Source organism: Ochotona princeps, chromosome 3 (assembly GCF_030435755.1).
Source record: "Ochotona princeps isolate mOchPri1 chromosome 3, mOchPri1.hap1, whole genome shotgun sequence".
NCBI classification, from domain to species: Eukaryota; Metazoa; Chordata; class Mammalia; order Lagomorpha; family Ochotonidae; genus Ochotona; species Ochotona princeps.
The window spans coordinates 30,846,281-30,867,547 of record NC_080834.1 but is presented as its reverse complement, the minus strand read 5'-3'; the positions used below and the strand labels follow the sequence as shown (position 1 = coordinate 30,867,547).

Sequence of the window (21,267 nt, the reverse complement as noted above, 5' to 3'; positions counted from 1 at the left end):
TGATTCCTGCTTGTTCCAACACTGCCTGCTCTTTCCCGCCCACTCCAGTCTGTTCCATGCTCCGTTCTGTGACTAGAGATCATCTGTGTCAGTAACAGCAGTCTCCTCTTCATAATGGCAGATGTTGCTTAATTTCACATGTGATGTTTGTTCCATCCTGAGAATGGGAGCTGTTCCCCATGTCTCTGTGTCTGCTCTAGACCTAAAAAATATCAGTATTGTAAGTTTTCTTTGTGATGATTTTACAACACACAGGAATTTCGCCGCTTTTTTGTTTTTCCTGTTTGTAGGTATGCTTGTACAATATTGTTTCTTTTGCTTGCTTTTTTAAAAAGATTGATTCTTTTTTTAAAGATTGATTAATTTTTATTGGGAAGGCAGTTTTACAGAGAAGAAGAGACAGAAAGATTTTCTACCTGCTGGTTCACTGCACAGTTGGCTGTAACAGCCAAAGCTGAGCTGATCTGAAGCCAGGAGCCAGGAGCTTCTTCCTTGTCTCCCCAGGCTTTGGACCATCCTCCACTGCCTTCCCAGGCCACAAACTGGGAGCTGAATGGGAAGTGGGGCAGCCGGGACATGAACTGGCACCCATGTGGGAAACCAGCACATTTCAAGGCCAGGACTTGAACAACTACGCTATTGCACCTGACCCTTCTTTTGCTTTCTTACTCCAGTGTTTGTATTTTTACTTTACTCTCAAGCTTGTAGGTTTTGTTATAAATTTCCTGAACAGATAACTTGTACTCACAGGTCAACCTCCAAAACACAAAGGGAAACAGAAATCTCGAAACAACGAATCCGAGAAGTTCAGGTGTGTTTTTTACGATCTGGTTGGGTCTGGATTGGGACCCGGGGGAGTCTGTACCCTGACGTCTTGAATGACCCTCAGTAAAGGTGTAGAAGAGTGTGTGTGTGTGTCTGTGTTGGCTACCTAAGTAGGACTGTTTCACTTTAAACGATTCAAAATAATTGCTTTTTCTCTCTTAGTTCTGGTTCACAGTTGGCATTACCAATAGACTTGAAAGCCCTCTTGGAGAAACAATTTTCTAAATCTTCCAGAGCTGCAAGCCAGGTAATTTAGAAGACTCGTCCACTGGAGCAGTAGACTAAGAATACAATGATTCTCACAGTAAAAATGTTATCTATGTCTCTAACATAATGTTTTAATAGTTTCAGTTATATATGTATGATTACATATATCTTCCTAAGAAACCACACTGTCACTGATTTAAATGTTAATGTGGTAATTAAATTAGACAGAAGTTTAACCGATGGTTGATACTGCAAAATTATTTTATTTCTAGTGGTTTAATGATAATATTACCTCTAAATATTTTTCAAAGTTTTGAATAATTTCAAAAGATTTAGACACCTATACATTTCATTACACATATACTAAAAATCATTAAACAGCACACTTTTTAACTTTGGGTGATTTAACATTGGATATTTGAAGTTTTTTGTTATTTAGTGATGAAATGAACATTAACATGGAATATAATGCTCATTTAAAAAGTCTATGGGTTATTTTAAAAGTCAGTCAATTATTTTAAATTCCTTAACATATCTTACAAGAACTAAAGCATATTTTCCTCTTCAAGATTTGTTTAGAACAACAGAGAGAAGTGGGGAGGGGACGAGAGCTTCGTTTCCCGTCCACTGTTTCACTGCCCAAGTGGCTGCAACAGCTAGGGGCTGAGCCAGGCTAGAGCCAAGAGCCAGGATCTCCATCTTCACTTCCCACGTGGGAGACGTGGTCCCCAGAATCTGGTCATATTCAGCTGCCTTCCCAGGCCGGTCAGCAGGAAACTGGATTGGATGGAGTAGTCAGGATTTGAATTGGCCTTCCACTATTGGATGCTGGCTGAACTGCTGTGCTGCAGTTCTGACCACTAACCATTTTGCATAAAGGTATTTTCAGAATTTCTAACAGTTGGGGATTTTTATATGATTGTGTGCTTTGGTGGAATTGTAACACAAGTTTTAGGTGTACTGAGGGAAGTTTTTCTAGGAGAAAAAGATTAAGTACTGTCAGATTGTTGAGGACTGCTTATGGGATAGCACATCACAAATTTCAAATTTATGTCTAAAAATAACATCACCATCCCTGAGGTTTTTAAGAAGTGTGTATAACAAATTCCCAGCTCACCGGAACCAGTTCATGCTTTTTTGGATAAAACTTCTAAACTTTTAATTCATGATTTGGAAGCCAGCAGGAAGCTGTTAGTTTGTAACCAGTCTGCTTTGACCCGTGTGCCTGTGCCATGGGGCCTCCATTTGAGACTGTTTTGTTAGCAACAGTGAGGAGTATAACATGCATCATTTTTTGTTCCACTTAATTGTACATGGCAAGGAGTGAGGAGATACTGGCTGTAGTGTCTGATCTTGCCCCTTCAGTGTTGTTGTTGTTTGATTTTATTTATTTGAAAAGCAGAGCGATGGAGTGACATCTTCTGTTTGTTGGTTTGTTCTCCAAATACTTGTAGTACCCAGGTTGGGCCAAGTTGAGGCTGGGATCTGGGAACTCCACAAGGGTCTCCCCTGTGTGTGGCAGAAACCCCAGTGCCTGTGCCGTTACCTGCTGACACTCCAGGTGTAGAAAGCTGAAACTCAAGTACTCGAATGTGTCTCCCCACGCAGTGTGTCCACCACTCCCTGAGTACCTGCTTCACCTCTCCAGTGTTTATAGACATGTGAAACACAGCTGCTGTTACGCTGCTAAAATCTGAATTCAGACTGTCATGTATGTGCAAGAGTAACTACAGCAATTATGTTATGTTTTCTTAAGTTCTTTTGCTTTTGGTATACTGATCTCTCTCCCAGTAATGTTGTGTATTCACTGATGGCAGGAATAGAGTTAAGGACTGAATTTTTCACCTGTCACGTTAGAACTGATGTTTCTTTTAGAGCAGGTTGACAGCTGTTCAAATCTGATAGTGATCATTATACAGATCACATTTTGTTTTTATTTTTAAAGATTTTTTTTTAAATTGGAAAGTCAGATTTACAGAGAGGACAGAGAAAGAAAGTGCTTCCTTCTGGTTCACTGAACACTTCCATTTGAAGCTAAAAATGTATAGATTTGGATTACTGAGACAAAACATTTTTTGCAGGATTTTGCTAATATAATGAAAATGCTGAGAAGCTTAATTCAGGATGGTTATACAGCGTTGTTGGAGCAGCGTTGCCGTAGTGCTGCACAGTCCTTCACAGAGCTGCTGAATGGCTTAGATCCCCAAAAAATAAAGGTAAATTAGGACATCAGAGCCTGTCTGTCAGTGCTGGTGCCCTCTGGTGTAGAGGGGTTTAGGCTTTAACTGACATTCATATGAGGGTGTCTTTGGAAAGTTTGTGGAGGATACGCAGTAAAAGCTGTGCATAGGTTTCCAAATACACCAAAATGAATTTATTCTTTTTAGTTTTAAATTTTATTTATTTGAGAGACAGTGAAATAGACTGAAATAGAACGCTGTGGCTATTACTCTCGCCAGCTATCCAACACGGCTGGGGCAAGGCCAGGCTGAAGCTGGAGCTGTAAACGCCATCTGAGCCACCTGTGTGTGGGCAGGGACTGATTATCAAGGATCACTTCCCCGGGGTTGCAGCAGCAGGAAGCCGGGATCAGAAGGAGATGTAGGTCTTGATCCAAAGCATTCCAGTATTAGTTGCAAACATCCCACACAGTAACTTACTCACCTCAATGTGTGTTCCTAAGTTTATTTTTTAAAGACTTGTTATGTATTTGAAAAAGCAGGATTACAAAAAGAGAAGTTTTTTTTTTTTTTTTTTTAAGATTTATTATTATTGGAAAGCTGGATATACAGAGAGGAGGAGAGACAGAAAGGAAGATCTTCCATCCGATGTTTCACTCCCCAAGTGAGCCGCAACGGGCCGGTGCGCGCCAACCTGAAGCCGGGAACCAGGAACCTCTCCCGGGTCTCCCACGCCGGTACAGGATCCCAAAGTTTTGGGCTGTCCTCAGCTGCTTTCCCAGGCCACAAGCAGGGAGCTAGATGGGAAGTGGAGCTTCCGGGATTAGAACCGGCGCCCATATGGGATCCCAGGGCTTTCAAGGCGAGGACTTTAGCCTCTAGGCCATGCCGCCGGGCCCACAAAAAGAGAAGTTTTACAAAAAGGTCATCCATCTGTTGGTTCACTCCCCAGTGGTTGCAATGGCCAGGACTGGGCCAGGCCAAAGGTGGGAGCCTACAGCTCCCTCCAGGCGATAGCTTAACCCACGTGCTACAATGCCAACCTCCTCCTAAATCCATGTATTTTTTTATTTATCTTTAGTTCATTTTCCACAAACTTTAAGACCTTGCTGAGTTTGGATGAATTTCCTCTAGGTTATGGGAAGCAAGTTATGTTCCAGTTCAGACAGTCACACTCAGTTTATGATTGATATTTATTCTGTCCTCCTACCTCTAGTTTGGAATCCTCAGAACTGTTCTTTTCATTAGTCTGCTGAGCAAAGGAATCAGAGTCGCTTTAGTCACACCTTTTCTTCTTGATAAATTTGACAAAGTACATAAATAGGCAAAGTTGTAAGAGAATAAACGTCTTAATCTGTTTACTCATATTCACTTTTATGAAGAATAATTGATTTTGATAAAATTATTTAAATTTATTATGAACCATGTCCCCAAGGAACTCTGAGACATTAATTCTGCATTAGAAATACTCAGGAGAGCATGACACCTTATCTTTGTAAGAACATTTTCTAGTATTTGACCTTTAACCCTGTACTTATTTTTCTGTTACGACTAGAAGGGCTGTGTGATGAAACTTAGGCAGAAGTATGTTCAAGTTTTTAACTAAGGACTTTCTATTGACAGCAATTGAACCTGGCCATGATTAACTATGTCTTGGTAGTCTATGGACTTGCTATTTCTCTCCTTGGAATAGGACAGCCTGAGGTAAGATCTGCAATAATTAAAGTATGACTTTGATTTTGGAAGCTACATGAAAATTATCTGTGCTTTTTGTGATAATCTGAAATGGCTGAATTTAAATTTGAGATGGGCAGGAGTGGGTAGATGGGGGAGAAAGAACCCCCATACTCTGATTCACTACCCAGATGCCCACAGTTGCTGGTACTGGGCTGGGTTAAAACATGGCGGCCGGAACTCCGAGTCCAACTCAGGTGCTCCAGGATAGGGACGCAGGCGTTTCAGCCAGCGTCTTGAGTGACCTGTTGCCCTGTCCCTTGTTTGTGTTTTTTTTTTTTTTTAACGTGGGAAAATGTAATTTTTGTTCCTGTTAGAAAAAGGGTTTTCTAGGCAACCAGAGGGAATCTGTGTGTGTGTGTGTATGTATGTGTGTGTAAAACAGGTGAAGAATGTAATATGTATTATAAAAGATAAACATAATGTTGAAGAAAAATGGCGTTGGAGAACATGAACACTATGATGCTACTTAGTACAATCTGGAAAACCTATAGAACAGTATTGCATGTTGTTTGTGACTATATATATATCTTAAAAATTTTAAATTATCCCTGCATCAAATTAGGATAATGACTACATTTAATGAGGGATGTTGAGTTATGTGGGAGTCTTGGTCTGTTGAGTGTGTCTGGAGCCCAGGTCCCCAGTGCTGCACACTGCCTATCAGTTTGGGGCTGAGCATCCGTCCTCTCATTGCTCTTGCTGTCTTGGAACATGCTGTGTGACACTGTTGAGTGTTATCGCTCTGCTTTCCATGGTTTGGGGTTTTTCTGTAAATGTTTATTTTCATGTTCTAGAATGAACACAGGCATGATTTATCCTTTATGTCTGTGTGGATTGCACGGCTCCTTGACCAAATGAAAAATTCATCGTAAAGTGCCACCTAACGAGGATTTATGTTTTCCCTGTGTCACACTCGCCTCTAGATGTCCACAGTGGCACAGGTTTAGTTTTCATCTTGCTGGGACAGTGGAAGGTGTGCAGTGCATTTCTTTTTTTTTTTTTTTTTTTTAAGATTTATTTTTATTACAAAGTCAGATACACAGAGAGGAGGAGAGACAGAGAGGAAGATCTTCCGTCCGATGATTCACTCCCCAGGTGAGCCGCAACGGGCCGGTGCACGCCAATCCGAAGCCAGGAACCAGGAACCTCTTCCAGGTCTCCCACGTGGGTGCAGTGTCCCAATGCATTGGGCTGTCCTGGACTGCTCTCCCAGGCCACAAGCAGGGAGCTGGATGGGAAGTGGAGCTTCCGGGATTAGAACCGGCGCCCATATGGGATCCCGGCACGTTCAAGGCGAGAACTTTAGCCACTAGGCCACGGTGCTGGGCCCGTGCAGTGCATTTCTAATTCAGTGTTCTGATGGATTGCTTAAAGCAGGGCTTGCTAATTACAATTCTATTCTTGGCCTAACAATAATATACATTGGGTTTTTTTTTGTTTTTTTTGGGGAATTGTGCAAAAATTAATTAAGTCTTATGATTTACTGGAAAGTGGTGAAGCTTACCACCCAATAATCCAAAGAGATATGGTTGAATATACTTGTTGGAAAGAATTTTCATGAGTCTACCCATAGTCCTTGCTGCATACGTTTTTGGAATTCCTTTTTTGAAACTGGCCTATTTGTGTAGCAACATTTGCTTTTCCACCCACAATATGTTTACTAGTTGTATCTTTAGATTTTGGATTTTTGGATTTTTTCCATAAACACAATTGATTCAAAACATAGAGGCTTTTCCACTGAGAATGTTCTAAAGAATGTATCCAAATTTCTAAGCTTTACTAAAGGACTGTTTTTCAAGACAAAAACCTTAGTTTGTTTTACTTCAAAAACACTAGAATGCTAATTTTCTTAGAGTATAGCACTTACTAGGATGCTGTTGTTTTTCAAAACAGAACCTTAGCTTGTTTCACTCCACAAAGATTTATGACATTAGAATGCTAATTTTTTAAGGAAGTAGCACTTACTAGGATGTTGTATGTTGTGTTTGAACAAAATCAGCCTTTTTTAAACCTTGAATTCGCATCTTTTAGTATTAACCAGTACATGTCTTTGTGTCTTAACAAATGCTCATATGCTTACTTGTCTGATGTGTTCAGCAGGGTTGGTTTGATACCGTCCCCCAGTATCCATAGAATCAGACATTCATATAATTTCTTAGAGAATGAAGTACAAAAAATATACCTTTTCCATCATAATTTTTTGAGTATTTACAGTTGCCTTCAACATTTCACAATGTGTATTAACCTGCAGACAAAATCTGTGCCAGTATTTCCCTTGTTGTGTAAGTGGTCATTGTTCTCACTGTTGCTGAAGGAATTATCTGAAGCTGAAAACCAGTTTAAAAGGATTGTTGAACACTACCCCAATGAAGGACTTGATTGCCTGGCCTACTGTGGAATTGGAAAAGTATACTTGAAAAAAAACAGGTTAGTGGAAAAGTTACTATTATGATTTCTGCCTGCTTGGAAGTCTAATGTGATGATAATCCCTTTTCTAGAACCGCTGTGTGTTAGGCTTGGCAGAGCAGAGTGACTGTACACTCTCTGGAAGTCAAGGCCCACACTCCATCCCTGGAACGTTTGGAATGCTGGATTCCCCTGACCCTGTCTCTGGATGAGTGCCCTGCACAGAGCATGCATACAACAAGGGGCTTCTGCCTTTTCTCATCTCTCCCTTGCCCTATGCATGTGACATGTATACAAGCCCAATGCCATACACCCTTGATGGCCGTTTTCCTCACGAGGTCAACCCCCCCCCCCCCCACCCTGTGTGGAAGTGGTCCTGGGCCGTCAGTCTCTCTTTTCTGACTAATAAAACCCATTGCCTGGATTAAATGCCTCTCTAGCATGACCAAGCGCCTCCGAACCTAACATTCTGAATTTTCCCTCTGATACACTGCTATAATTGCTATCTATTGAGCATGTGATATTTCAACATCAATAGAAAATATTAATGCAAAACCAGTCAGTATTGCTGCCATAATTTCTAATTTTAATTCTAATAAGAAAGTCAATAAAATGTATTTTTTTTACCAAAGATTTAATGTTTTTTATTATGTATTTGTAAATAGTGACTGAATGGATATAAATTAAATGTATTAGAAGTGTATAGTTTTTTGATTACTTATTTCAAGCACACTATGGCTCTATGACCATGTTTTTCATAAGACACTGTCTCTCTGTGTGTGCTTGTGTGTGTTCAGATATCCTGAGTTAGGAAGAACAGTGTGTTGTCGTAGGCATTTCCACTTGCAGTTTAATATGTACCCAATCTAAATGTTTTATGTCTCTTAGCCCTTTCTTTTCAGATGACTGTATAATCCTTACGAAACATGATTATGTCTTGAACTTTAAAGAAAAATCTTTGTGCCTTTTACTTGTACCTTTTACTTACAGTGAAGTATATGATAGCTTATTTTATGAAGTACATTGCACCGGAGGTAAAACCCACACAAACCCACCTGGGATGTGTGTATTCTAGGGGTGTGTTAGCCATGTACACCAACACTTGCTCTGGGAAAGATTGCCTAGAAGTTCCTTTATAGATTTTTTTTTTTAAAGTTTTTTAATCAGAGAGGCAAAACTCCGTTCTTGTGGTTCACTCCCCAAATGCCCACAGTGGCCAGCCTGGGCTGGGGCTGAATCCAGGAGCTGGGGATGCAGTCCAGGTCCTTGACATGAGTGGCAGACACCATCTGCTCCTGGGGGTTGCAGTAACAGGAGATCTGATTAGAAGCAGAATAGCTGGAATTTGAACCAGACACTCCCAGTGTGGGCAACCTACAGTGTAACTGCTGTGCCACATGCTTGCCCCACTTACACATATTGAAGCATACTTTGGTACCATCATAACAGTGGCCTTATAATTGAAAAAGGTGTCAGAATATGTAATCCTTTTCAAATGTTTGTAGCAGGTATTAGAGTTTACTAAATGTTAAAGACATTCTCTAAGTAGTTAGTTACTTGGGGGATTACTGTTTCTCTTTATATCTATACCTTAATTAGTGTAGTTGATTAAATTTATAAAAATGGAACAGCCAGATTGTGTTTCTGGTTTTTTAAAGCTTTTATTTATTTGAAAGGCAGAACGTTGCAGAGGAAAGAACAGTAGGAAAATGTTGCTTGTTTACACTGCAAATGGTTATGACAGCTAGTGTGAGTTAGATGGAGCCAGGAACCAGGAACTCTGTTTCAGTTCTTGGAAATTTCTAAGCATAAGTTTTAGGACCAATGTTGTGGTACAGTGGATTGAGCCACCACATGTGACTCTGGCATCCCACGGGAGCCTTGGTTTTAAGTCTTAATTCTACTTCCAACCCAGCTCCCTTCTGATGCACCAGGGAATGCTTCTGAAGATGTCTCAAATCTGTGGATTCCTGATGTGTGGGAGACCTGGGTGGATCCAGTCTTTGTCCTGACCCTGCCCTTGTTTGTACAGTCATTTGGAGAATGAACCAGTGTATGGAAGATGTCTCTCTGTCCCTCTCCTTTTGTCGCTCTTTCATATAAAAAGTACTTAAAATAATTTTTTTTAAATGTCATGGTTGTTTAAAGAAGAGAGGAAGAGGTTCAGAGAAAACCTGGGTCTGCTAGTTTGTTCCCCAAATGGATCCAGGGGCTGATGCCAGGAGCCCCCTCTGGCCTTCCACATGGGTTCAGGGACCCAAGCCCTTGGATCATCCTCTGCCTCTTCACGTGTGCACTAATAGGGATCTGGATCAGAAGTGGAAGAACAGGGACTCAAACTGGTGGCCTCATGGAGTGCCTGCACCACAGTCTGTGGTTCCATTCACTACGCTGCAACACTAAAAAGACCAGTGTGCACCTACCATGATAAAGTTTGCATATGATACAGGGTTGTGTTGAATCGTGTTATCCTGTTATATATTTTGTAACAGCATGATGCTGTAGATCCTTTAGAAGACTAATCTAGGTTACATTAATATTTTCGATCCATTTGGTAATTTGTTCACTTCTCCCAGAAAGGTTGAAATCTGATGATTTGTGATGAATGAAAATTTCTCACATCTTTAATTCCTTCTTTCTTTGTATTTATTACCTCAGGTTTCTAGAAGCCCTGAATCACTTTGAGAAGGCAAAAACCTTGATTTGCCGTCTTCCGGGAGTGCTAACTTGGCCTACAAGTAATGTGGTTATTGAAGAGTCTCATCCGGAGAAAGTGAAGGTACTCATGTATGCCTGCAGTGTTTCTTACCATGAACATCCATCTGCACTGACTGATGGAGGTGGAAGGAATACTCTGTCTGCCTCCCCGAAGTGCACTTTCCTTCAGAGATATGGGAGTCCCTGACATTTGATGTTTCCTATGTGCCAGTCACACACTTGCCATTTATCATTATATTTAACTTTTTATATCCTTTGTTTCATTTCTGTGAAGTGAACAGATTTCACAGTAAAGAGATTTAGGAGTTAGTAGTACTTCCTCTCCTACCCTCCCTCTCTCCTGTGTTCTGAAACCACCCACCTCCCTCCCCCCCTTCCCTCTTTCCCTCCCTCATCCTCTCTCCCTCCCTCCCAGGTTTCCTCCCTCCTGTTGTTCCTCCCTGCCTCCCTCCCTGCCTGCCTTCCTTTCTTACTGTTTTACAATGGCTTCATTACATTTCGTCTGACAGCGGCCCAGTGAGTTGGGCACTGGGGTCCTTCATGTGCACTGATGGGGGTGATTAGGTTCGGTTATGCTATGTGATAAGCTCAGGGTTCAACAGCAAGGCAATAATGGAGGTGTGACTTGAGGAGAATCAAGATGGCGGAATAGGGTAAGGACACGTTCAAACGGACGGAAAAACATTTAATCAGGATGAAGCAGAGAGGACACATTCCAGGAAATAGGAGAGGACAGAACAACAGCAGAGGGATACCTGGAGACTGACAGACACAGGAAAGCAGCGGACACAACGGTGTGGTGTTGCAGTGACATACTCCAGCAGCATTCAGCTAACAGCAATCTGAATTCCACCAGCAGCCGGAACTTCAGCAGCAACCAGCTGGGAAGGGACTTTCACTGGGAGCTTGGGAGGTGAACCCAGAGAAAGAACTGTCCGTTCTGCTGGTCCGTTTGATTTGACCAGGAGCAGAGACAGAGCAGCCGATCCCAGGTGGGCAGTGCGAGAACAGGGTGGATTTCATAGCCCAGTCAGCCCCCTAGTGCTGAATTGGGTGCCATTTTGCATAAGGAGGCAAAGGGCAAGGGAAAGGACTGAGCATACGCTGAGCTGGGAGTGAACTCATTTCTGACTCAGTGAACTGCAGCAACATGGCATTCTACAGGTTCCACCCAAGACAGGTCTGGGTAGCCCTTAAACCTGACAGCCAGCAGATCAAGAACTCTAGTAGTGGCACATCAGATGCCATTTTGTACAGTGTTGCAAAGGCTTTAAGACTGCAGGGGACAACAGTGAACTGTGCATGTCCTGAGCTCGTGAGAACTTGCTGAGTTCTGTGGATTGCACTGGTCCCACAGGAAAATAATACCTACTGTGGCATTGTACGGGTCAAAATAGGTCCGTGTGGCACCCAGATGTAACGTCCAACAGGTTCTGACAAGATCAGTGCCACCAACAACCTAGCTATATAGGACCCCTGGTGTCTCTCTCATCCTGGGACCTGCTCCAACCAAAAGTGGGAGAAAGGTTGCAGAGACAATGGTGCAGTCTCAGCACGGTATCACCGGAGGTGGAGAGTGTTGAGCTAGGAGTTGGGGCTGCGGAGACCACGGTGGAAATCTGACATAAGAATCCAGACCTGGAACTCGCTGGAGGTTGTGGCACAAGTGGCTGCAAGCAAAAAGTTGTGTACCAACTGCAATAAGTAAAATTGCATTGTAGACCTGTTGGTGACACAGCTTAGAAACCTGTCCCAAGGAGAAGACTCTGCTAACCAAAAGTACAATGATCAAGAGCAAAAGAAGAGACAAAGCTACAATGAATATTACAGAAAACTCCCCTGCAAAGGAGCAAAAGCCTATGCCAACCTCAGAGTTCACTGAGGAAGACATCGAGAAAATGGGGCACACAGAATTCAGAAAACTCATTATAAAGCCTCTTATCCACAACAATGAGAAGCACATGAGAATTTAAGAAATATGTTACACAAGACATAGCAGCAATAAAGCAAATCAAGGCTGATAAGTCAGAAATTAAGAACACAGTAGAGCAAATTAAAAGTATAATGGAGAGTCTCCAGAGTAGAATGAAGCAAGCAGAAGAAAGAATCTCAGAATTGGAAGATATTTCCTGTCTTTGGGGAAGCAAACAAAAAGCTGGAAGCAGAGCTGGATCAGGCCAAAAAAAGGTATTCAAGAATTGAAAGACACTATCAAGAGGCCAAATATAAGAGTTATGGGAGTCCCAGAAGGTGCAGAAAGAGAAACTGGGATTAAAGATGTATTTAATGAAATAATAAAGGAAAATTTCCCTAATCTGGAGAAAGAATTGGGAAACAAGTTCCAGGAGGGGCACAGAACTCCCAACAGGCTTGACCAAAAGTGATCTTCACCAAGAGACATGATCATCAAGCTCTCTTCAATTGAACATAAGGAAAAGATCCTTAAATGTGCACGTGAAAAGAATCAATTGACATATAAAGGAATGCCAATTAAACTCACAGGAGATCTCTCACAGGAAACTCCACAGGCCAGAAGAGAATGGAGTGACATATTCCAGATTCTAACAGAAAAAAATTGTCGGCCTAGGATAACATATCCAGCAAAGCTTTCTTTTGTCTTTGAAAATGAAAAATTCTTCCACAGTAAAGAAAAGCTAAAAGAGTTTGCCTTTTCCAAACCTGCCCTACAAATGATACTTCAAGGTGTTCTCTTAACAGAGAAGAGGAATAGCACCTACCAAAACCAAAGGCAAATGGGAAGAACATCCCAGTAAAATGACAACAGAAGACTAAACCAATGAACAACCCATTCCTAAAATGACAGGACCAAAGTAACACCCATGTATATTAAACTCTGAATGTAAATGGCTTAAGCTCAATCAAATGTCATAGATTAGTATACTGGATTAAAAAAACCCATCTGTTTATTGTCTGGAGGAGACACTTCAACAAAGATCAGCGGAAACTATATCACATGGGTTTTGTTGTTTTCTGTTAGTTTCATCTCTTCAAAACACTTTCTTCTGTACAGCCACCCCTGCCCCTGTCCTGGTGTTCATGCTGTCCAATGAGAGTGGTAGCCCCGAGGGAGGTGCCCACCATTTCCCTTCTAGGCCACACTCACTCCCAGATTATGCACTCTCCAGGTAGTTCTGTCATTTGACTTGACAGAATTAGCTCCAAGTGCCAGCCTCTGCCAGCTAGTACTGCGGCTAGCCCAACCAACCTTCACCCACTCTAATTTTTGCTTGTATCAGTCGGAACAGTCAGCCCACTGTGGCCCTTCCCTTATCTAGCCCACATGAGGCCTACAGAAGGGCACCTGCCAGTAGGTGTGTGGGCTGGATAGTAGGTTGGTTGTGTTGAGCTGGGCTTCAATGCCCATCGACACATCTGAGAGCTTAACAGGATGTGGGACAGATTTGACAAGCCTGCAATGCGTACTGGCAAGCATGGGAACCAGGGTAGGGGGCAGAACTGGTGGGGGTTATGGGGAGTCGCCCCAACCAGGCTGCAGCTCCAACCTGTTTGCGTGAGGACCGAGTATGAAGTGGGCAGGATCGAACTGGACTACAACACTCATTGGTTCACAAGGAAAACAGGGCTGGAAACAGAACGAACCCAGCAATCCCAGCGACCAGCATGAGCACAAGCTGATTGGTGTGACGGACGGTGTCGGACTCTGTACTAGCAAACTCGCGCAAGAATCAGGCCTGGGATCATCTCAGATGAAGTTTCTTTGGAGATCCCTCCAACTGAACTGCTGATCTCAGAACCCCAACCATGAAGAGACTGTCAGCCAGTGGATTCTGAATAGGATTCATTGCGATTGGAACTGAGAGATTGGCAGCAATCCAGAACTGATGAACTATCAAAACTGTATGAGCAGGACCCTCAGAGCGCGCCTCCCGTTGGGGGTCTGGGATGGGTGGGAGGTTGGGTGGGGCTTTTCCCTTTGTTTTTTTCCCTGACCCCAGATACAGGGTAAAATGATATTGATGTGGAAACAATGGTATTACCCACTTTCAAAAAAAAAAAAAAAAAACGCTTTCTTCTGATTAAATCATTCAGTGACTCGTATATCATGCAGTGGCATCATTTTCTTCAAGAAGGTTCTTGGTTTTCATTTCTTCAGCTACACGTTCGTCATTTAATAGCATGTTATTTAACTTCTTGGTGTTATTAATTTCTTTTTACTTCCGGATGTTGATTTTGTTTTGTGGCTCTTCATTTAAGGGGATGTACAGTAGCTGTGAAATGGAAACTAACATCCAGATGTGAAGATGCAGGGTAGTATGCATTTCTACTTCCAGACAAAGATGGACTTACAATGAAACTGTTTACTATATCTTGACAATAGCATTCTGGACTCTCTGCCATTGTCCATGCCTGCAATGATGGACATATGACTGAGTATGAAGAACTATATGTTAGTAATGATATAGAGGAACTAGGTGGGGGGGAGGGAATTGGAGAGGGGATAAGGGAATAGGGAAATGTATCATAAAATGATAATAAAATGTAAAAAAATGGAGGTGGGACTTGAGTCTAGATATTCTGACTTTATAGCATGTGTTAAGCAGTGATGCAGTAGTTGTACTTGGAGGAAGGTATTGTGTTGTTTGATCTAATTACTACGATTATTGAGATAATGCTTGAACTCCAAGAATACGAATTTAGCCTCATGTCCCTAAGCATAGGATCCTTTGCTGGGTGGGGAAAGACTAAATTACATATGACTTGACTTAATTCACGTATAGTGAATCCTGCTGTTATATTTAGAACTTTTTTGGCTAAAGTTTTTTTAAAGTACTGGCAGTTTTTCCAACTAAAATTAACAAAGTTGAAAGGTAGGCAAAGGGTCTGAATACACATTTCTGAAAAGAAAAAAAAGATACACATTGTTTAATATCATTAACCATCAGGGAAAGCAAGCTAAATCACAATGAGGTGTGTTGTTTTACACCTGTCATGCATACTGTTGTGAGGACAAAGATGTGGAACATGTATACATGTTGATGGTGATATTAAATGGTGCAGGTGCTTGACAAACTGTCTGGCAGTTCCTTGGTTGAGCTACTGTTTGACTTACTTCAGGATGCGTGGAGGTAGGAGAACATCTTAGTGTGGGCATGACTACTCAGAGCAGGCTTGTTCCCAATAGCCAGTAATTCTGCAGGACATGAGCAGGCTGAGGAATGGCAGTGTTAGGCTTCTGCATGTGGTGCCTTGGCAGAGAGCACGGTGAGTCCTCAGGATTGTCCCTCGTAATGCTCCAAGGAGATTTGGAGCACATTTAATTATCAAGTGTTTATAATAGAAGGCAGGATTCTGATTCTGACATTAGGGAGTTCTCAAGTCCTTTATTGTTTTTTAATCTCAGCATTTTTTGTAAGATTTATTTATTTTTATTACAAAGTCAGATATACAGAGAGGAGAGACAGAGAGGAAGATCTTCCATCCAATGATTCACTCCCCAAGTGACCGCAACGGCCGGTGCTGTGCTGATCCGAAGCCAGGAGCCAGGAACCTCCTCCAGGTCTCCCACGCCGGTACAGGGTCCCAAAGCTTTGGGCCGTCCTCGACTGCTTTCCCAGGCCACAAGCAGGGAGCTGGATGGGAAGTGAAACTGCCGGGATTAGAACCGGCGCCCATATGGGATCCCGGGGCGTTCAAGGCGAGGACTTTAGCCGCTAGGCCACTGTGCTGGGCCCTCAGCATGTTTTTTGTACCAGCTTTCTTAAAGCAGAAAAAGCTTTCAAACCTGCATGTGGTTTGTTCTTGGTTTAAAAATTGCTGAAAATGCTTTCATTTCATTAGGCTATTGGAATTACAGGCATTTTTATTGGTAAATCAGTGTTACGATGGTATCTTTCATTATGGTTTCTTTTGTTTCAGATGCTGATAGAGAAATTTGTTGAAGAATGCAGGTTCCCTCCAGTGCCTGATGCCATTTGTTGCTATCAGAAATGCCGTGGATATTCCAAAATCCAAATATACATCACTGATCCTGACTTTAAAGTAAGTGATAAATACACACTGAAAGTTAACTTGCAACACTGCCTGAAAATGATTTCACAACACGTTCTGTAATTGGGTGAACCATTTATCTGGCCTGTCCCTTTCCCTGGACTTCCCTTAGGTCTGGTCATCTCCCTTGGGAATTCAGTCACTGACGTGACACTCTAGGCTGGGGTGGTGACTCAAGAAGGCAGCTAACTAATTTCATTTACTCCTTCTGGTCACTGCTCTGTAACACCACCTAAAGGCAGAATGAAGTTACTGTTTCTGATTTGTTAACAGTTATAATGGATCCGTAATTATGGAATTAGACCAACATTTGAGACCATGTCCAGCACTTACACAAGTTACTGGTTTATTTTTAAGAAGGTAGTAACTGCCCCCTTTTCTGCATAGCAGATCAGATGAAATGTGTGTAAGATATTCATGTCACTCACTGTAGTGAATGAAAGGCTGGGGCAGCTGCAAGTTGTGGAAATGAGTATGTCAGGTCAGCTCTGTGTTTGCAACTTGACCTGTGTTCCTGAGGGGAGATAGGGGAATGGAGTCACTCTGTCTGTAGGGGCGGGGTGCGGTGGGGTGCGTGTGTGTGTGTGTGTGTGTTTATTGACATCTTTAAAATGTGAACTAAAATTTATTTGAAACCCCAGGGTTTTATACGAATCAGCTGTTGCCAGTACTGTAAAATAGAATTCCACATGAACTGCTGGAAGAAGTTGAAAACAACCACCTTTAATGATAAAATTGACAAGGTAAGGCATAGGAAGATCATTTGGAGTTTTTAGTATGCCTACTGTGTGTTGAATTTCTTTTCCCCAGGAATCTTAAGAAGTCTTCAGTGAATATAAATTCCTTTCAGGACGAAATTAAGCAGTTTTTAAGTTGCCATATTAATAGTAAAATAAAAAAATCAGTTTTATTTGAAGGAAGTATAAATGTTATAACCATAAATGCCCTTAATAAATTGCTTAAATATATTTTGCATTGAAAGCTTTAGGGTCAAAAATTAAAATTTGTCTGCTTTTCAAATATAGGTGTTAAATTATACACTGACAATTTTGGTCCTTATTTAAAATTCAGTTTCTTAGTTATACTAATCACATAAAAAAATTCATTTTAAAGACCTTGTTGATTTGAAAGGTAGCATGACAGAAAATAAGTGGGAATCAGAGATCTGTCTGCTGGTTTACCCTCCAAATGACCTCAACGGTCAGGACTGGGCCAGGTCAAAGCTGAGATGCCGTAAGTGCATTTGGGTTTCCCTTGGAGTGACAGGGGCCATCTTCTGCTGCTTTCCCAGACACATTAGCCGGGAGCTGGGTCGGAAGAGGAGCAGCAGGGACTTGAACCAGCATGCTGATGCAGGACATAGTGTTTCAGGTGGCAGCTTAATCACAACTCCAGTCCTGACAGTTGTAGAGTTCTAATGATCTTTGATTTTTTGAATATGGTGGTATGGAGTTCAGAATTGGTGGAGGTGACTTGTACGAAGAAATTAACTTAAATTTTACATTACCATTTCTTTCTAGATTTTTTCTTACTCTCGAGGTAATCTTATAAATCAGCATGAGCTAGATATCCTTTGAGGGCAGGTACAATCTTTAGTTTATCTGTTTTGATAGAATGTGATCTGTATAGATTCTAGACTTCAAAAGAAAAAACCTTTTAGTCTGCTGCATAGGCTCGTGCACACCACTGTCCCTACTGGGGAGAAGTAAGGTACTGTTGGCCATAGGAGTTCATTCTTACATATAGTGGATGTTCTCATGGTTAACTAAGATAGCTGGGGACCAAAACCTGTTGCCATTGAGTCACTTTTGCCATGTTTTTATCTTATTTCCTTTGTGGTCTTATTACCCCTTCCATGATTTTAAATGTCCTCTGTAAATTAGTCAGTTTTCACTTAGCTATGCTGAATTAATACCCTCAAATATTTGTGGCTTACTGTAAGAGAGGCTTTTATCCGTGTTCTCAAGATCTTTGGCAGTTGAGTAGGGTTGTGCTGTAGCAACTTTGTTCTGGTTGTCCCCATATTCCTTGTTTCTGAGTCCAAGTTGAAAAGTGGCTGTTTTTGGAAGCATGTTCCTGTGTCAGGTGGAGAGGATCAATAACCAGTCGTGCAGTGTTTCCTTTTTTCTTTTAAACTTAGTTGAGGCACCTGCATACAGTTCCCACCCACTGGTTCAGTTTCCACATCCCTGCAGGGGCCAGTGATGGGTCACACTGAAGCTCAGACTTGAGCCAGTGCATCACAGGGCAACAAGCAAGGACTTCCAGTGTGTTCCTTCTGCTTAAAATTGAACACGTGCGTAGATTTGCTTCCCACCAGACACATCCTTTTCTTTTTAATCCCATAGGATTTTCTACAAGGAATTTGTCTTACTCCTGACTGTGAAGGTATCATTTCCAAGATCATCATCTTCAGCAGTGGTGGTCAAGTTAAATGTGAAGTAAGTAAGGTAGTACAGGAGAAATCTTTTAAAACTGATAACTGAATGTTTGCACCTCTTAAAGCATTGCTTAAATTCATAGAAATTGTGTGATTTGGATCTTCTTTTTCAGGAAAGATACAGTTACTTCATTTTAGGACCTAGCAAGTCATAGATAGGAGAACGCTTCCTGAAGCCTCCCCAAGTCTCTCATGTCCCAACAGGAAAGGGAAACTTTATGTTTAGTTTTTTTGTCTGTCTGAGCTCTTCGCATCACTAGTTTGTATAATCTTCAGGAACTGTGTAGGTCCTAATGTGGTATCGGTTCTCAGAGCAGGGGTGAGTGTCTTACTACTCAGGAAAGGCAGGAGTGGATAGTTGTAAGAATAGTCACAGTTTACTGAATCTTCTGCTTACCACTAATTTTTTTGTAAAAATTTGTTGTATTTATTTGAAAGGCAGAGGTACAGGGGTTGGAGTGTGGGAATCTTCCTTTCTCTGCCTGTTGGCTTCCCAAGTGGCAGGCCAAAGCCAAGAGCCTATAGTTCCATCCCAGTTTTCCCACATGGCTGGTGAACATCCAAGTGCTTGGGCCTCCTACTCTCTCAAGCTTATTAGTAGAGAGCTAGATTAGAAGTGGAACAGCTGAGACTTGAACCTCATAGGCTGCCAGCAATTTCAGTAGTTGACTTACCCTGCTGCAGCCACACCAGCCCCTCGTCTTCATTTTTTAAACTTCTCCCTAAAGCTCTCTTGTAGCTGAAGCTTTCTGGACCTTTGTCTAAGGCCAGATCATTACTTCGCTAGTTCAAGCATGTTGTGCTTCTGAAATATGTGTTGTTTGTGGTTTGTGCTCTATGTTATGGGATTATAAGACAAATTTTGAATGTCTTTCTTTGATTTAAAGTTTGAACACAAGGTGACGAAAGCAAAGGTTCCTCGAAGACCTATCCTGAAGCAGAAATGTTCTAGGTAAGATTTTTAATCATTGGTCAGGAGTTTAATGATGTCTCTCAAAATGTAATTCTGTTAAATGCAGATCGCTACACTATGCTGTTTTAAAAAGTATGTAAACAGATATCCAGGCAAGTATGTTTTAAATGTTTATGGATGTTGAGAAACTAAAGATAAGTAGCTTCATATGATTAAAGGCTGAAAAGTTGAATCATTATTTAGTGTTTGAATGTATAAGTAAAATTATGGTGTTTGATGCTGTTGAGTTACATGTTTGATTAGGATTGGACACTTAGTTAATTTAAACAACTGAGAGCAAAATATATAATTTTTCATACCGAAGTCATTTTTCCTTTTTGTTGCTCAGCAAAAACTTTGTATCAGTGACTATTGTTAGCCCTAAAATACCCATTATACTGATTAATTATTCATTTTTTCATCCATTTAAAAAAAATTCAGTATTTTTTTCTTGTTTGTCCTGTCCCTGGCTTTTGATTTTAAAATGTGATTATTTTCTTAATAATCTGTGGCCAAAAAAAAGATAAACAGAATTATTTGTTCTGAGGAATCATTATAACCATATCAATCAAATTCCCGTGTTGTGGAGTCATTATAGGAATGTGAAAGTATTTCATGAAATGAGGCTATATACATATATTTTCTCATGGAATCATTTGTATTGTTTCTGCTGTCTGCATAATATATGTGTGGGAATAGCATATGTATAATCTATATATTACATTCTTAATTAGATGTAGCTTAATCATGGAAGTTCTTTCATGAAACAAATAGCCTTATTTTGACTGATTGGCAGTGTGTTGAACAGAAAGTATAGACTAAGTTCTAACTACAAATAGACTCTGATCTACTGCTTGGAGAATGGTCTCTACAGTAGGCAAAAAATTAACTCCGTAAGTCTAAAACCAAGGTGAAGTGTCACTAATGGTAAATACTTATCAGCCTCGAGAAGTTAAGATTGAAAGAAGACAAAAAGATTAAGAGAAAGATCCAGAAACAAGAAGCAAAGAAGTTGGCACAAGAGAGGATGGAAGAGGACTTAAGAGAAAGCAGTCAACCCAGAAATGAGGAGCAGAAAGGTAAACACCCAACCAAGGCCTGATAACAAAAGTACACTCTTGCTTAAAGGTGTAAACATGAGTGTTCTTCTCACCAGCCCTTAAGTTGGTCATTATGGAATTGAAATACAGGCTTCAGCTAGTGTTTGCAAGGAAATATTTTTCACTTGCTGTCTAGTACTAATACTCCAGTAATATTTCACAAACAGTTCTTTCCTACTGGAAAAATTTTCAGTGGATGTATTTTATTATTACCTGCTTAATCACTTAACCATATTTATTGACTATAAAGTTAAGGTCACTTCTTAGACTGTTAGTATTGTTAATGCATGACCTTGTTTTAGATGGTGTTAAATGGTGCAGAATGAAAGGAGTATGTGTTTTTCATATGCTAGTTTAATACGATCATTCATGTCTTTTCAACAATATTGTTCAATATTTATATTGCTGAGTTTTCAAGAGTTATTTATATAAAGCAGTGGGTAGGAGACTGCTGGCCTGTGGGTCACTAAAGGGCCTACAGAATCATTTGGCCCTGCCAAGGCAACCACATGTACACTTGAAATTCAGTAGATCTATAGAAGGCTAAGTTTTAAGTTGCTGATTTTGTGAACTGGCAAGTGATATTACAAGTATTTAAATAATCCATGAAAGAAAGATTCCCCTCCTCTGATGTACAACAACATAGAAAATCAGTCGTATTTTATTGTGTAA

General features: G+C 41.0%; 1 protein-coding gene across 3 annotated transcripts in view; it reads left to right on the top strand.

The window, feature by feature from the left end:
* The window catches only part of TTC3 (tetratricopeptide repeat domain 3), a 112,927-nt gene that overhangs the window by 43,266 nt on the left and 48,394 nt on the right, over window positions 1-21,267 (top strand). For all 3 annotated transcript variants that reach the window (XM_058661640.1, XM_058661638.1, XM_058661639.1), the window contains exons 16-26: window positions 751-811; window positions 988-1,072; window positions 3,114-3,248; window positions 4,836-4,916; window positions 7,264-7,376; window positions 10,014-10,134; window positions 15,972-16,094; window positions 16,745-16,846; window positions 18,452-18,544; window positions 19,431-19,495; window positions 20,438-20,574. In XM_058661640.1, coding sequence (XP_058517623.1) covers window positions 751-811; window positions 988-1,072; window positions 3,114-3,248; window positions 4,836-4,916; window positions 7,264-7,376; window positions 10,014-10,134; window positions 15,972-16,094; window positions 16,745-16,846; window positions 18,452-18,544; window positions 19,431-19,495; window positions 20,438-20,574 — 1,116 coding nt within the window. The remainder of the gene's footprint in view (window positions 1-750; window positions 812-987; window positions 1,073-3,113; window positions 3,249-4,835; window positions 4,917-7,263; window positions 7,377-10,013; window positions 10,135-15,971; window positions 16,095-16,744; window positions 16,847-18,451; window positions 18,545-19,430; window positions 19,496-20,437; window positions 20,575-21,267) is intronic.